The sequence below is a fragment of the Gadus chalcogrammus genome, chromosome 3 (genome assembly GCF_026213295.1).
Source record: "Gadus chalcogrammus isolate NIFS_2021 chromosome 3, NIFS_Gcha_1.0, whole genome shotgun sequence".
NCBI lineage: Eukaryota > Metazoa > Chordata > Actinopteri > Gadiformes > Gadidae > Gadus > Gadus chalcogrammus.
In genome coordinates, this window is record NC_079414.1 from 18182480 (window position 1) to 18200088 (window position 17609).

Sequence of the window (17609 nt, forward strand, 5' to 3'; positions counted from 1 at the left end):
GTGATCAGGTGATGTGTTGATATGTTCCCCCAGTTTACACAATATCGATAACACCAGGCCTATACCAAAGTGTCAGGGTTCCCCCTAAACAACAATAAATTCAGACAAAAACCCCCTTCCTCGATTGAGCAAGCATGTGTTTCAAACCCCCTCCCTATTTCTCAGACCCACTGGAGTTCTGATATTCCATGAACTGTGTCAGTTACAGTTCAATTCACCCACAATGCATCTTTATTATGTTTGTATGTAATGGAGACATTCAGCTCGAGTGACTGTTGGGGAAATGGCGTTGATGCTGCCTTACGACCCTGCTGTTTAATGATTGGCCCTCAAATGTCTAACTGATGAAATGTATCACTTCATCAAGTGATTTTGTTGTTGTTCCTCTCTGTTTTACTACTGAACGGCTGTATTAATATGTGTTGGCCTTACACTTTAACAGTCTCCATATGGCAAACTAAACGCAGACACAAACAAAGGCTGTTTTTCATTTCTTTAATCGAAATAAACGTTTTTCCAACTGTCAGTAGGGAGGGGGGGGGGTGACTTGTGGGATAGGCTATCTGTTAACAATTTTACAAGTTGGAATAGAAGTGATATTTCAACACTCAAGTTCTTCTGCCTGTGTGTGTGTGTGTGTGTGTGTGTGTGTGTGTGTGTGTGTGTGTGTGTGTGTGTGTGTGTGTGTGTGTGTGTGTGTGTGTGTGTGTGTGTGTGTGTGTGTGTGTGTGCTTGCGTGCGTGTGTGTGTGTGTGTGTGTGCGCAGCATGTGGAGAGACACTTCAAGACTCCACGGGGAACTTCTCCTCACCGGGTTACCCCAACGGATACCCCTCGTACACACACTGTGTCTGGAGGATATCGGTCACGCCAGGAGAGAAGGTACACACACACGCACACACACACACAACAGGTTATGCAAACCAAATTATTCTTGCTATGCAGTCCTTCTTGCTCGTACATATTTTTATAAGTTGTTATTTTACTGCTACTTGTTGAATGTCACATCAGTATTATGGACTATTGCCCTATAGCCATCTATCCTTCCTATGGGGCTTCTCACTGCTCACTTCATTTTAGGGGAGTTGGACCATTGCCCCCTTATGAGGGGGCTAAGGGCTTCTCTGTATGAAAAGGGCCCCTTCATGGTGATGGGATGTGTGTATGTTGTGCAGATTGTTCTGAACTTCACCACAATGGACCTGTATAAGAGCAGCCTGTGCTGGTACGACTACATCGAGGTCCGGGACGGTTACTGGAGGAAAGCGCCCCTACTAGGTACTGCCTTGTTGTATCATGCTGCTATCGTGTTGTTGTTGATGTAGTTTTATATGGTATAAGTGGAAGACTCTTATTTCAAAGTCGTACAATAGATGGCAAACTTGCGTAACGTTTGTCTATTTTTGTGTGTTTTTGTGTTTGTTTGTTTTTGTGTGTGTGTGTGTGTGTGTGTGTGTGTGTGTGTGTGTGTGTGTGTGTGTGTGTGTGTGTGTGTGTGTGTGTGTGTGTGTGCGTGATTGTGTGTGGATGCATATGTGTATGTGTATGTGTGTGTGTGTGTCTGTGAGGGTGTTTCGGTGTGCATATGCGTGTTTGTGTGTGTGTGCGTCTGTATGTGTGTGTGTGTGTGTGTGTGTGTGTGTGTGTGTGTGTGTGCGTGATTGTGTGTGGATGCATATGCGTGTGTGTGTGTGTCTGTGTGCGTGATTGTGTGTTGATGCATATGCGTGTGTTTGTCTGTGTGCGTGATTGTGTGTGGACGCATATGCGTGTGTTTGTCTGTGTGGGTGTGTTGGTTTGCATATGCGTGTTTGTATGCATGTGTGTGTGTGTGTGTGTGTGTCCGGGCTGCGCGTGTGTGTGTGTTGCAGGCCGGTTCTGTGGTGATAAGCTTCCTGAGGTACTGGTCTCCACCGACAGCAGAATGTGGATTGAATTCCGGAGCAGCAGCAACTGGGTGGGGAAGGGCTTCGCAGCCGTGTACGAAGGTACATCATTATCAACCTCTTCATCATCATCCTCATCCTCAACACCACACACACAATAACTGAGGTTTATGGCTTCAACCATAAGGTTCTGCTCATTCTTCGGCTGTTTTGGTGACCAAGTGTCTTTATACGTAAGAAAGATAGCAAGTCACCTAGTTTATATTCTGTGATGTATGGTTTAAATCTAATCTAAAGCAGAAAGGGGATTTTCAGTGGAGGATGAGGTTTAGTATTTTTTTTAATACAGAGTAAACAGCATATACAAAATACAATGAATACACTGAATGGTACTAAAACGCACAATGTGTTATCATCTCTTTCGCAATTCTGCCTTTGTTATTTGAAAAACTTGGTCATTTCTTGAACGTTTTTCGGAGCGATTCTTTTGTATACTCTGCTTTAATTGTTCACCTTAGTCTCACTCATAGAGTGACTCGACAGTTTGGATAAGCATAAATGCCGGGTGACTAAATGTGACCGTAAATACCGGAAGGTGCAGCGATGGGACTTTGAAGGGGGTTGTGCAGGGTCGCGGTATGTAATGTAAAACCGCGGGGGCCTCTCTCCCTCTCTGCAGCGATCTGTGGAGGGGAGATAACGAAGGACTCTGGGCAGATCCAGTCTCCTAACTATCCTGACGACTACCGGCCCTCCAAGGAATGTGTGTGGAGGATCACCGTGTCTGAGGGCTACAATGTGGGACTCAGCTTCCAGGCCTTTGAGGTGACTCACGACGCTGGTCCCCGTCGCTCTCTTTCACTCACACACACACACACACACATGCTCTTTCTCTCTCTCTCGCTCTCTCGCTCTCTCTCTCTCTCTCTCTCGCTCTCCGTCCTTGTGTGTGGCACAAGGGTGTGAAGAAGGTGAAATCCTGAATCTGTGAGAAAGTATAAGTATTATGAGAAAGTATAAGTAGTAGAGTATAAGTATAATCTGAGGAAGTGAGCAATTTAGCATTAAAAGTTGTAAAACTGAACACTTATCTACAAAAATAAGTTAGTTTGAAATATATATATAGACATTTAAGATACTTGATGTCTTTGTGTGCTTGTGCATGCATGTGTGTGTGTGTGTGTGTGTGTGTGTGTGTGTGTGTGTGTGTGTGTGTGTGTGTGTGTGTGTGTGTGTGTGTGTGTGTGTGTGTGTGTGTGTGTGTGTGTGTGTGTGTGTGTGTGTGTTTGTTGCTGCACAATGCATGTGTTTTTGAGGCTAGGCAAGGCCAGAGTCAGATTTCATGAATTTGTCCAGGATATTACTGAAAGTGGTGGATTGGTGTGTGTCTAAGTGTGTGTACATGTATGTGTGTGTGTACATGTATGTGTGTGTGTGCTTATATCTCTGTGTCTGTATGTGTATCTCTGTGTGTGTATTTGTATCTGTGTGTGTGTGTGTGCGTGTGTGCGTGTGTGTGTGTTTGTGTGCGTGTGTGTGCATACATGTGTGTGTGTTAGAGACATTGAAGCAGAGTGCGGTCAGGTGGACAGAAGGTTTAAAGCTTTATGAAACGCTGCCGCTAATGCACCCGGGATGTGAACCCATGGCAGGGTTCACTCATTTTCTGTCACAGGCACTCAGATCAGCTGTGGGCTGTTGTACCCTGTTGACCCTGGTGTACCCGCTCCACATATCATAGTAGTAGTAGTCATGTATACTACTAACTACAATGGGAATAGAAGTTAGTGGGAAGAAATGATGGGTACAACTTGATGCATTCACACTATATGTTATCACTCTTTTACATGTATGATCAATTATATCATATTTGGTCATTTGTATAATTTGATGGGTTTCCTGTGAGGGATCAGATTACTCCTCATCCCACCAAAAGGATGCTAGTACAGACTCCTGTGTACTTACTATCGTGTGTGTGTCTGTGTGTATGTGCGTGATTGATACGTAGATCGAGAGGCACGACAGCTGTGCTTACGACTACCTGGAAGTTCGTGACGGCCCCCTGGAGACGAGCCCTCTTATTGGTCGGTTCTGCGGCTACGACAAACCCGAGGACGTGCGCTCCACAGCTCACACGCTGTGGATGAAGTTCGTCTCGGACGGGACGGTCAACAAGGCAGGCTTCGCTGCCAATTTCTTCAAAGGTGTGTGTGTATGTGTGCGCATGCGTAATGCATGTGTTGTTTAGTGTGTTTGTGCGTGTGTTTGCTAGTGTTTTATTTTGTGAATCAAATGCGTGCCTCATTGTGGATTGTTGTGACGTGTGTGTGTGTGTGTGTGCGTGTGCGTGTGTTTTTGTGTGTGTTTCAGAGGAGGATGAGTGTTCAAAGCCAGACAATGGCGGATGCGAGCAGCGGTGCGTGAATACGCTTGGCAGCTTCAAGTGTGCCTGTGACCCGGGCTACGAGCTAGCGCCAGACAAGAAGAGCTGTGAAGGTAAGTGTCTCTCTGTTTGTGTGTGTGTGTGTGTGTGTGTGTTTTTGTGTGTGTGTGTGTGTGTGTGTGTGCCTGTCCGTGTGAGTCTTATGGAATGCCAAATATACTCCTATTATATTCCATTATCTGGTTCAACCAATAGCGTGTGTAAGCATGAATCTAATTTAACAGAGAAATAAATGCTGGAACATACCGATAAAGACGCAAAGTAACAAAGACACATGTGCTTGTTTCTGTACCCCGGAACATTTTAGTGGGGCATTAAATGATACTGCAGAACCACAGAAATAAACAAATAAAGAATGAATAAACCACAGCCCAGAAAGAGAGATAAGTGCCTTAAGCAAAGCATTGGGGTTGCACACTTTACATGGTTAACATGTTTGTTCTTTTTCTTTACAAAGTTATCCCAATAGTTCCAAACTTTACCATGTAAGCACATGATTAAATTTTTTAGCATCGTGGCTCCAAATGTACCTGGTTAGCGTGGTGTTCTACGCGTTACTTTATTAGCATGTTGGCTACAAACTAAAACAGTTAGCGTAGTTGTTCCAAACTTAAGCCCTCTTAAGTTTAGTGAGGCTAGCATGATTTTTTTTTGCACAGTAAGTATGGTGGTTGCCAACCTTTAAAAGCAAACTCCTTCAAGCATGATCTTCATGTTTATGGTCTCCCAGCGGCCTGTGGGGGTCTTCTGTCCAAGCTGAACGGGACGATCAGTACTCCAGGCTGGCCTAAAGAATACCCACCCAACAAGAACTGCGTGTGGCAGGTGGTGGCTCCCACTCAGTACCGCATCTCTATGCAGTTTGAGATCTTTGAGCTGGAGGGGAATGAGGTCTGTACATGTGTCAATGCGTGTGCGCGGTTTTTTAACATTCGTTGGTTTGTGTGTGACGTGTTTGTTTGTGTATTTTTATGTGCACGATTCAACCCTTTCTGAGTTTGACTGGTCACTACTTCACAGTTTTCTGACTTCTTTAGATCTTTATTCTGCATTTCCTGTCAAACTAGTATATTCCCTTGTGTTATGATGTGGTTGGATGGTTTATGTTTTATGTATGTCTTTTATACGAGGTGATGTTATTTACATATACTGTTACACTAGGTGAGGCAATGACCATGTACTGACCCACTAGGTGAAGTCATGCACATGTTCTGTTACACAAGGTGAGGTATTGTACATGTACTGTTACACTCAGCGAGGTAATGTACATATACTGTGACACAAGGTGAGGTATTGTACAGGTACTGTTACACTCAGCGAGGTAATGAACATGTACTGTTACACCAGGTGAGGTATTGTACAGGTACTGTTACACTCAGCGAGGTAATGAACATGTACTGTTACACCAGGTGAGATAACGCCTGTGTCGTCCGCCAGGTGTGTAAGTATGACTACGTGGAGGTGCGCAGCGGTCTGACCTCTGACTCTAAGCTCCACGGGAAGTACTGTGGCACGGAGGTCCCCGAGGTGATCACCTCCCAGTACAACAACATGAGGATCGAGTTCAAGTCCGACAACACCGTCTCCAAGAAGGGCTTCAAGGCCCACTTCTTCTCAGGTAGGGGCCCCCATTTAAGTGTGTGCGTGTGTCCGTCTGTCTGCGTGTCAGTGTGTGATTGTGGGTGTGTGGTTGTGTCTATGTGTGTGTGTGTGTGTGCGTGTCTGTCTGTCTGTCTGTCTGTCTGTCTGTCTGTCTGTCTGTCTGTGTGTCAGTGTGTGTGTGTATGTGTGTTTGTGTGTGTGTGCATGCGCATGTGAATGTGTGTTGGTGTCTGTGTCTGTACGTCAGTGTATGTGTGTGTGTGAGTGCTAGGGTGTTAGCGTGTGAGTCTGTGAGACTGTGTGTGAGTATGTGTGCTCGTGCGAACACGCACATCTGTGCACATGTGTCTGTGTGTTTGTGCATGCAAGCCTCCCACGTACAGGTGTGTGTGTGTGTATATTTGTCCATGTGTGTGCCTGTGGTTGTGGTTGTGGTTGTGCGTGCAAGCATGCATGAAATGTCTGGGAAAACACAGCCCTGTGACACCTTTTAATCCTTCCAACAGTTAATTTCCCGAGTCAACAACGTCTTCCTCCGCTCCGCTAGACTCCTAGCCACTGGCCCCATTGTTCTTTCTGAGTGGGTTGTCCCTGTGAGTCATGTTGTTGACGACCAAGAGAACTGACATGTCATGCGGGACGCGGGGGAAAATGGCTTGGAAGGAAGGAAGTGAAATAAGGAAGACCTTAGCGCTCCTAATGTGTCAGAAGCGTGGACGACATTCCGCGGCGTTGAGTGGCCGCTTTAGCCGGAGCCTAAAGGGCAATACGACGTTAACGTCTCGGCTTTTTTTCCGTTGACATTATGAGAAAAACTTAAAGTATCATTGACAATCGAATACTTTTGATTTAAAACATCATTTTATCCTTCATGTTAAATCTAATCAGGTCATGGAAAATACAGGTTTTGTTGGCTCAATACAAATTTACATTTACATGATGTTAAACAGAAATGATACAATAATATTAATTCACATATTCCAAAGGGGTGGAGGGATTGATCGACCGCGAGTTTTGAATTCCGATTTTTGAACTTCTGTTTGTCGACCTTCTTCCACATGTCGAGTACATTTACCTGAACACGACTCTTCTGCTGAGCGCCCCCCCTCCCCTCGCCCCCAGCCTCTACCTCCAGTATGCCAATGCCCTGCCGTCTCTCCCTCAGACAAGCCGGCTCTGTGCCGAGACCGTGTGTTTGTGTTTGAGTCGTGCCAGAACGTAAAGCGCGTCCGCACCCCCGCTCCCGGCCGTGCCAACACCAAGCAGGTCAGAGGTAACCAGACCTTGCAATCGGCCCCCCCTGATTGGCTCCTGGTCTAACATGTGATCTTGAGGAGAATGGATGAGTCCGGTTCAAGCCGAGGGCGATTTCTACATCCATTCTCCCAAACAGGATTCCCTGGAACACCACAAGACAACAAATTCCCCTACTGGCTAGGGCAGGGGCGAATTTGTTAGACGTCGCTGCTATTTAAGTAATACGTTTCTGTCTTAACATATTAACTCAAAGGGAAATTGTGACATGGATCAACCCAAAGTGACACCTTCATGTTTGTGTGTTACTTTAGGTGCTTCTATCATTGCTTAAGATTATAGATGCTTAAAGGATCCAGGTGATTTCTATCTTGCATGACTTTCAAAAATTAAATTTTTTGATAGACTGCTGGACTGCTGGGCAGCATCTGTTTTATAACAACTGGAAAAAAAACTATATGAGGGAAGAAGTGAGTTTGAAGGTGTGTGTGTGTGTCTGTGTGTGTGTGTGTGTGTGTGTGTGTGTGTGTGTGTGTGTGTGTGTGTGTGTGTGTGTGTGTGTGTGTGTGTGTGTGTGTGTGTGTGTGTCTGTGTGTGTGTGTGTGTGTGTGTGTGTGTGTATTTGCGTGTAACCTTTTTCCGGGTTTGTGCTTCAGATGAAAGCCATTGGTGGGCTCACAGCCAAGGGCTGTAGAGGTGTCTTCCACACACGCTACTAATCCCTCTGTGTGTGTGTGTGTGTGTGTGTGTGTGTGTGTGTGTGTGTGTGTGTGTGTGTGTGTGTGTGTGTGTGTGTGTGTGTGTGTGTGTGTGTGTGTGTGTGTGTGTGTGTGTGTGTGTGTGTGTGTGTGTGTGAGAGAGGTAAAGAGAGAGACTTACTTTCACTTCCAGTTAAGGAAAGTATGGTTAAAGATCAAAATGGTTAAAAGTTACACTAGAGAGAGAGGGAGAGAGAGAGAGAGAGAGAGAGAGAGAGAGGAAGCCCAGAATAGCACACTAATACCACATACATCAACACACTCTTACTCGGAAAAGCGGAGTGAAGCACACACAGATACACACACATGCAGACACACGTGAGCACAGATGCATGCCAGGGCAGCCTGGGAGACAAGTAGGGAGGTGGATTTAGTGTCTCCATTAGAAGCAGAGCTGGAGGTGGATTCACAAGGTGCTGAGGGGAAGCCAGGTGAAGCTATTGGGCTTAATCTGACTCCTACCTTACGATAATCTCTACTGTCTCTGTCCCTCTCTTCTATTTCACCCTCCTCTCTCTCTCTCGCTCTCTCTCTCTTTCTCTCTCTCTCAATCTCTCTACTTTCTCTACACTTTCTTTCTCTCTTGCTCAATATTTCTTTCTGCTCTCCCTCTCCTCTCTCTCACTCTCTCTCTCTGTCTCTCTCTACTCTCTCTATCTCTCTTGCTCGCTATCACTCTCTACTCTCTCACTCTCTGTGCTCAATATAATTCAAAGGGGATTTATTGGCAACATAAAAATGTACGTACAATTAAAGATAACACAAACATATACGTCCTCATCTTTAGACTTTCTGTCCTCTCTCTCGCTCTCTGTCTCTCTCTCTCTCTCCCTCTCTCTCTCTCTCTCTCTCTCTCTCTCTCTCTCTCTCTCTCTCTCTCTCTCTCTCTCTCTCTCTCTCTCTCTCTCTCTCTCTCTCTCTCTCGGGGGACGTTGCAGGGTCAGGGGTCAGCCAGCCTAGCCCCCTCTGATGGTCTGCTACACAGGGAGAGCCTCTAACCAACCACCAGCCTCCCAGGGAGCCACGCAGGGGCCAAAGCTCTTATGGCTGAGGCTCTGTCCTCGTGTTATTCCCAGGGATGAGGGATGTTGAAAAGAGTAGGAGAGAAAAAAACATTAGTAGCGAACAATTTACATTGTTTTCAACTTTCTTTTGGAAACATGGATACATCTGTCTCCATAGGCTTCATGTTTCTCGGCCCTTAAAGGCGGGATACCCTCTCTGGACGGCGATTACACAGGGCGGTTTTGGCTCCTGTAAAATCCTAAAGTATGATATATATATCTCCCAGGATCTGAAATGGAAAACGGTGGTTCTGATCAGTTCCAGCGACTGGAAGCCAACGTATGAAGCGCTGTATAGTCAGGGTCTGGGTCCGCCGGTGAAGGAACTCTAACCATAAGCCCTGAGGGCTTAGGCAGAACGTAAAACCACAGAAGCCCAGTGTACACAGACACGCAAACACCAGAGAACACACCCTCACACATCACACGGACACACACCCACACTTGGCAATGCATGGACATCCACAAAATGACCTTTTTTATACTGCACACTAACATGGTTCTGAAGATTGGAGTTCACTTGCTAACATTTCTGGATGACTTTCAACACCAAATGACTCCTGTGCTTCAGTCTCTTCTTTCACAACCACTTTTATACTTTCTCCCATAAGGAGAATTCCTACTTTCTCCTCTCACTTCCTATAACGTCGCAATCTGTCCTTACTTAACCATTAAGTGGACACGAGACATGTTTGAAGGCGCTTGAATTTGGACTTTATGTTTGGGTTGCTCTTGGGAACCCCAAGCCATCGTAACTCTCCAGCCCTGCGTTGTCAAAGTCCAAACACTCCCCAAACCTCTCATTCCCTAAAGGCCTCCTCCTTCCCTCCTTCATCTCACAACATAGCCCGCTATCACACTAACTACTCATGTTATCGTGGTAACGATTACCCATAGTTCACTACAGACATGGTCCCTCCCCGTCCCCCTTTCGTCCCACCCCCACCGTCCCAACCTTGTCAGCCTAGCCTGCGATTGGCCCGTCCTGTGATTGACGCGTGGCTCCCTCCACAGACAAGGACGAGTGCAGCAAGGACAACGGGGGCTGCCAGCACGAGTGCGTCAACACGCTGGGCTCCTACGTGTGCGAGTGCCGCCACGGCTTCGTCCTGCACGAGAACAAGCACGACTGCAAGGAAGGTGGGTTCCCCGCGCCGCCGCCGCCGCCGCCGCAGCCGCCGCAGCCGTACGCGCACGCCCACCGCCACAAGCACCTGGGCGTGCACGTGCACGTGCACGAGCTGGCACACTCACACCACCAGCACGTGCACAAGGAGTCGCACCGCTCCGTGTACGGCCCCCACTCTGCCCACTCCTACCACGGGGTGCGCATCTCCATATAGGAGTGGCTAGGATTGTGTGTGTGTGTGTGTGTGTGTGTGTGTGTGTGTGTGTGTGTGTGTGTGTGTGTGTGTGTGTGTGTGAGTGTGAGTGTGATTGTGTGTTTGTAGATAGGATAGGACATATACTATATTACATGATATAGAAAGCGGGGGAGAAAGGAAAAAATGCACGCACACATTCTCACACATACACACAGACACAGACAGACATACACAATCACAGACACACACACACACACACACACACACACACACACACACACACACACACACACACACACACACACACACACACAAACAGACATCCAGCTTACAATGTCAGACATCAAATCGAGTTCTTCCCTTTGAAGTTAAAAGTTGAAACACATGTTTTACACACAGACACGCACAAACGCACAGACATACACACTGGCACACATGCGCGCACACACACACATGCAAACGTACTTCTATAAAGTTCTCCAGTGGTCCTCATAAAGGGACTCCTAGCTCCAAACATCTGGTTTCTTAAAGGCAATGTGTGCGTGTGCATGTGCCAGTGTGCGTTTGCAGTAAACCAGAATGGCCTGGTGAACTCCCCGTGTCAGAGAGAATGTACCTTCCGTAAAACACATTCATGTGTACGTCTCGTGTGTGTGTGGGTGTGTGTATTTGCGTGTGAGTGTGTTTGAGCGTGCATATGCATTATATATCATAGCATGGTATGTATTTTCAAATAGTATTATATATTACCTTGCGACCTTGACCCATACGCGTTATTACATAAACAAGGGGAAGGAACGAAGGATGAAACTAAGAAATATCTCATAAACAAACAGAAATCGCAGTAAATTCATTCAACAAGAATCTCATATATGTCATTCAATATAATATCGTCTGTAGGCTTAGGTTAGTGTCGTGGTGAACACATGAAATGTTTTTGTAAATAAGGTTTTTCATCACTATTGATGCAAAAGTTATACATGCTTGCTAAATTATATTTTGTACTGTTAAAACTAAATTTTGTCAACAAAATGTTCTTATTTTGAGTTTTTAGCGTGGAAGGCTGAAATCACACCTGTGTTTGTTCATTCATAAATACCGGTAGTCATGAGTGAAATGAATGTAAAAACTAAAGATATTAAGAAGATATTATTTTGATGAAACATATTATTTTGGAAGACCAGCCCTCTAAACCAGCCTAAAGAACAAATAGAAGAAAACAACCAAGAAATAGATATCTACAAATTGTTACGCTTTTATTAAAAAAGGTTAATGGCATTTGTCTGGATTTGACATGGTTGAATGAGTCAGATGAAACAGGAGTTGTTTGCTGATAACAAACTTGAAGGATCTTTGAATATTCTAGACAATACATGTGTCCCAACTTGTTACCCATGTGATTATATTTGATCTGCAATGTGAGACGATTGTTTTTTTTATGTCATGTCTTTTTATATGGTGTGTGTCTCCATTATGTTTGTCATTGTGGTCTATGGAGTCTATTCAACCTCTCAATAAAAAACATAATTTTGTAATCATCTACTTGTCCTGTTCATGGCTCTCATCTCTCCTACCCTTCCACATAATTTAGATCTTTTTTCACAATTCCCCACCTCTGGTGTTCATAATCAACTAGAATCACATATATATGCATGGACACATACAAGTCACACATGCAACACAATCAAAACGTATGATAAAATACTGCCATTTTTACCATTTGTTTGTGCAGATGCAACTCACTTTTCCATGATGTCATAGCACTGAAACACCACGACTGAAATGGTGGAGTTCATGGCTTTTTATTTTTTATTTTTTATTAATGGTTTGTTGGTCTGAACAGCCTGAAACATAAACCACGTTCCTATTTGGTGTTGTGTTTAATTATGTTAAGTGCCTCAATTGTAATTTTTTTGTAATTGTCTGTCTGGTTAATGTAATCTATTTATGGGTATGTGTTTGGGTGTGTTTATGTGTGTGTGTTTGTTTGTGTGTGTGTGTGTGTGTGTGTCCAGCTGAATGTGAGCATAAGATCCACAGCCCCAGTGGGACCTTGAGTAGCCCCAACTGGCCGGACAAGTACCCAAGTCGCAAGGAGTGTACCTGGGACATCACCGCCACCCCCGGACACAGAGTCAAGATCGTAAGTACAAGACCTCCGCCCTGATATCACCTACCTCCGTCCTGTCCCTCTCGTACCTCCACCGTGATGAATCATTCCTCCGCCCTGTTCCTCACATACCTCCACCGTGATGAATCATTCCTCCGCCCTGATCCTCACATACCTCCATCGTGATAGGATCATATCAGCTCCACCCTGCTCCAACACACCTCCATCGTGATAGGATCGTCATACCTCCACCCTGATCCTGCATCCCTCCTGTGTTATCCAAAATACCTCCACCCTGATCAAAAATTCCACCTCTATTACAGTTTCCCCAACCTGGTGCAACATTCCTCTGCCGCTATCGGACGTAAATTCACCCTGATCCAACATACCTCCACCCTGATCAGACATACCTCCATGGGGATAAGATCCTCCTAGTTCCACCCTAAGCCAACATACCTCCATCTCAACCCTACATACCTCCACCTTAATCCAATATGTATCCACGCTGATCCAACATCCCTCCACCCTGATCCTATATTCCTTCACTCTGCTCCAACATTGCTTCAGCCTTATCCAACATATCTCAACCATGATCCAATATTCCTCCACCCTGATCCAACATTACTCCATCGGGATAGAATCCTCATACCATCCATGGGTGGGGTCCTATGTATTGGTTAATCAGGCGGCAGAAGCTGTCAATGTTTTGCTGCTTTCTTTTTTTGACACATATTTATCTTCAAGCACAACTCCTGCTCTGTTTGGCTGGACAAACTGTATCCCCTCCCTGTCCTCCTCTCTGCCAAATAATGAAGTAGAAAATGCTTTCTAATGCTTTCTTTATTGCAAGACCCACATAATAACAGCCACAGAGTGCAATGCAATAACTGCACATTATTCCAATATTTGTGATTAAGATAACATCTGAGTGTACTATAGGTATACATTAGCTACGCCTTAAAGGTCCTTTCTCCCACAGAATAACACAGGCACATGTATAGGCGCACACATACACACGCACACATTTGATTTCTTTCAAAGATTATTATTGAGTGTAAGGAACGATGAGAACGCTGTATTAGGGACAGGCAGTAAGCCGATTTGAGGATATCATTATTGGGCAGGGAAGCTTTTGATTCTGTTTATCTGATAGGTTCCAGATGCCAGTGTCTAAACTTATGTGTACGCCTTACCCAGATGACAGTGTGTGTTTGTGTGTGTGTGTGTGTGTGTGTGTGTGTGTGTGTGTGTGTGTGTGTGTGTGTGTGTGTGTGTGTGTGTGTGTGTGTGTGTGTAGTGTGTGTGTGTGTGCGTGTGTGTAGTGTGTGTGTGTGTGTGTGTGTGTGTGTGTGTGTGTGTGTGTGTGTGTGTGTAGTGTGTGTAGTGTGTGTGTGTGTGTGTGTGTAGTGTGTGTAGTGTGTGTGTGTGTGTGTGTGTGGGTTGTGTGTAGTGTGTGTGTGTGTGTGTGTGTGTGTGTGTGTGTGTGTGTGTGTGTGTGTGTGAAGATATACATGGACCGGATTTTGTTGAACTTTTCTAAAGAGCACTGCGCAAGAGAGAGAGGTAGAGAGAGGGGAGAGAGAGGGGAGAGAGAGGGGAGAGAGAGGGGAGAGAGCAAGAAATAAAGATATTAGACAAACAGAGTGGAGATATTCTGCAATAACTGAGTGACCTTCTCATCCATGTTCAGGATCTGATGTGAATGAACTCAAGCCCACTGTCATTACAGCACTCTCGATCTGAGAAAACTGCCCGCATATTCGTATATACATCAACCTCCACTTTTGCACACATAGATACTGTGTGTGTTTGTGTGTGTTTGTCCATTAAACCCGGACATTATATATCCTGGCACTACCTTAGAGGAGGTAAAGCTTTGCTCAGCACATCCGCTGCATCCGTCTGAGTCATACGAATATCTATTTACAGCCACCCAAACGGTTCGGCTCCACACAATCAATACACACGCTCTGAAAAACCAGAGAAAACACACATGTTCTATTGCTACCACCCACCTCAGCGCTTGGTACGAAATCCCAATGAACCACCGTCCCACGTTTGGACGATGGATCCATGAAGTCTGCCAGGGGATGTGATACCTCTTTATTGGAGTCTAGACGCCGGTGGTGATGGCTATGGAATGGAATCCCTTGGCCCCGGAAGACGCCAACTCTTTCTCCGTAGTCAGGTGGAGCATAGTCCTCGAGGCGATGGGGAGGGAGGGGGGCTGCGACCGGTCCCGATGAATACATCGGCGATGATGAGCGTGGACTGTACTTATACCCGTGTACAACGACAGTGTGGGATTTTTACAACCGAGACATAGATCGCTGAGGATACATTTAACTTTTCAGGGCATTTAGCTTTTATCCAAAGCGACTATCAACCATTTTTATACACACATCAACACCGGTGTCCACCATGCAAGGCGACAGCGAGCTCACTGGGAGCAGTCAGAGTTATGTGTCTAGCTCAGGGACACCTCGACACAAAGTTAGGAGTAGCGAACTAGCAACCTTCCGGTTACAAGTCAACCCCGCTCTACCTCCTGAGCTACTGCCGCCTCTAGAACAGAAGGGGCGTGTAGTCTCCCCGGTGGAACTCGTGATTGAGCTACGTGACGGAGATCCGCCTCAAAGTGTCAACTAATCTCCTCTCTCTCACCATCCCACAACGCGGCAGGGCTTCTATCAACATAGGCTTTAGCGTTAACCTAACCCTGAATCCTAAACGTAAACCTTCCTCTAACCCTATCCCAGACACGTGACCCTATTCCTAACCGAACTCCAGGCGCTCTACGGAAGTCAGTGGAAAAACAGTCTTCACAGGGCGTCCCCCGGGGCCTAGCCCATCAACAGCTGTGGCCCTTCTAAAACGGTCCATTCACATTAGCCATGACTGGGGACGTGTAGGGGCGACTATCTGTGTCATGTCTCATATGCATACACGCACTCACGAGGGCGTGTGCATGTGCTCACACACACACACACACACACACACTCACACACACACACAGACGCACGAAAGCACAAAATCAAAGACACAAGGCCACAGATGGTCAGAGCCGAGGGGTTGTTTCTATCGCATGAGCACTCGCTTGTTAACCCTAATATGCAAACGTGCCCAACGTCCCTAACAAGTGGAACACGTCGACAACCACAGACCCAAAGAGGCACTGGGTGTCTGAGGGGGCGGGTCCAGGCCTACAGACTCATGCTTGGTGCAATGCATTATGGGTCACGTAAAAGGGGGCGGTATTTCACAGAGGAAGTAGATCTTCCTAGGGGTCGGCTTAGCTCAGGAGGTAGAGCGCTTTGGCTAGTAACCCAAAGGTTGCCAGTTTGATCCCTGGCTCCTCCTAGCTGAGTGTCGAGGTGTCCCTGACACCCAAACCCAATTGCTCCCGACAAGCTCGCTGTCACCCTGCCTGGTTGACTCCGCGGTCGGTGTGTGAATGTGTGCATTAACCGTTGGATCGTCGCTTTGGATAAAAGTGTCCTCTAAATTCCGTAAATCTAGTTCTTGAACGCGAGTTCACAGGTCATACAATGTGTGTTAAAGTCATGTATTGTAGATGTTCAAAATAACTTATCAGTCTACACCTTTGATTTCCTGATGAGTACATCGGCCTTTGAAAAGACTGCACAGATTTCATGTGCGTTTCAAGTTTATCGTACCTCCTTCAGAGAATCCCTTGTACGGCATACACTCCTCATATTCTGTATTGTCCCATTATTCTACTGACCTATTCCATGGTGACACATTGAGTGCATTCATTGTCCCATGTGTGTTTCCTCCCCGTCTGTCTGTCTGTCTGTCTGTCTGTCTGTCTGTCTGTCTGTCTGTCTGTCTGTCTGTCTGTCTGTCTGTCTGTCTGTCTGTCTGTCTGTCTGTCTGTCTGTCTGTCTGTCTGTCTCTCTCTCTCTCTCTCTCTGTCTGTCTGTCTGTCTCTCTGTTTTTCTGTCTCTTCTCTGTCTTGGTCTCCAGACGTTCAACGAGTTTGAGATCGAGCAGCACCAGGAGTGCGCCTACGACCACCTGGAGGCCTTTGATGGCGACACGGACACGGCGGCCATCTTGGGCCGGCTTTGCGGCAGCAAGATCCCCGAGGCGCTGGTCTCCACGGGCAACAAGATGTACCTGCGCTTCATCTCAGACGCCTCGGTGCAGAGGAAGGGCTTCCAGGCCCTGCATTCCACCGGTACTCGTCTCCGACTCTTGTTGTTGTATGAAGTACTTTGTGAAACTTTGTGTGTGAATGTGAAATGTGTGTGGATTTAATTGTTTTGTGTGACTTTTTACCTTTATAATGCTGAGGGATTTGCTGTCGTTCATCCATCCAGCAATATAGTCTGTCAAGAGCGCTATCGCCCTCTAGTGGTCGTCTGTAGCACGTACACCAAGTACACTGATCCTTTAGGGAAAGATTGGTGAATTAAATATCTAAGTTACTAGTTATTCTCTAGTTATTCTGGCAGCCTCCAATACAAGCTACTTAATCAGTGAAATGTGTTAGGTATACAGGTATAAATCGGGGTTGTGAACCCATAACCTTTCCGCTGTGAGTCAAACACCGCTGACCACCACACCAGCCGACACCAGATGAAAGGCTATCAACACTTTCATAACAAACACTGTTCAATTAACCAGGACCCAACTGCACTCCAAGCACCTCCCTAACCAAACGGTCCTCTCTCTCGGCCGTGTCTCTAGAATGCGGGGGCCGTCTGAAGGCCGAGTCCCGCCAGAAGAACCTCTTCTCCCACTCCCAGTTCGGGGACAACAACTACCCGGGCCACACGGACTGTGAGTGGCTGCTGACGGCGGAGGCGGGCTACGGCGTGGAGCTCACCTTCATCACCTTCGAGGTGGAGGAGGAGGCGGACTGCGGCTACGACTACATCGAGCTGTACGACGGCTACGACGCCAACTCACACCGCCTCGGACGCTTCTGTGGGTCCGGGGTGAGACAGGATTCACTATGCTCTGATATAACTCACAAAGCGTCATTCCTGCTGTTACTGTGTTTGTTACTATTGGGTTAAAACCATTAGAATGTTAGACTACTATTTACTATGTGTTTACTGATACTTGTAGGCTATCATTTACGGTCTAGTTGTTAAGCAGAAGCTTTTATCCGAAGACTAACAGTGATTTTTTTTAGCTG

At 46.2% G+C, this 17609-nt stretch overlaps 1 protein-coding gene across 3 annotated transcripts in view; it reads left to right on the forward strand.

Moving 5' to 3' along the window:
• The window catches only part of tll1 (tolloid-like 1), a 44956-nt gene that overhangs the window by 23708 nt on the left and 3639 nt on the right, over positions 1-17609 (forward strand). For all 3 annotated transcript variants that reach the window (XR_008895134.1, XM_056586404.1, XM_056586402.1), the window contains 12 exons: positions 767-882; positions 1176-1278; positions 1872-1988; positions 2566-2711; positions 3895-4090; positions 4257-4382; positions 5060-5220; positions 5767-5947; positions 10022-10147; positions 12348-12475; positions 16430-16643; positions 17156-17406. Coding sequence is in view for 2 of the 3 variants with exons in the window: in XM_056586404.1 (XP_056442379.1) it covers positions 767-882; positions 1176-1278; positions 1872-1988; positions 2566-2711; positions 3895-4090; positions 4257-4382; positions 5060-5220; positions 5767-5947; positions 10022-10147; positions 12348-12475; positions 16430-16643; positions 17156-17406 (1865 nt within the window). In the remaining variant the exon portion in view is untranslated. The remainder of the gene's footprint in view (positions 1-766; positions 883-1175; positions 1279-1871; positions 1989-2565; positions 2712-3894; positions 4091-4256; positions 4383-5059; positions 5221-5766; positions 5948-10021; positions 10148-12347; positions 12476-16429; positions 16644-17155; positions 17407-17609) is intronic.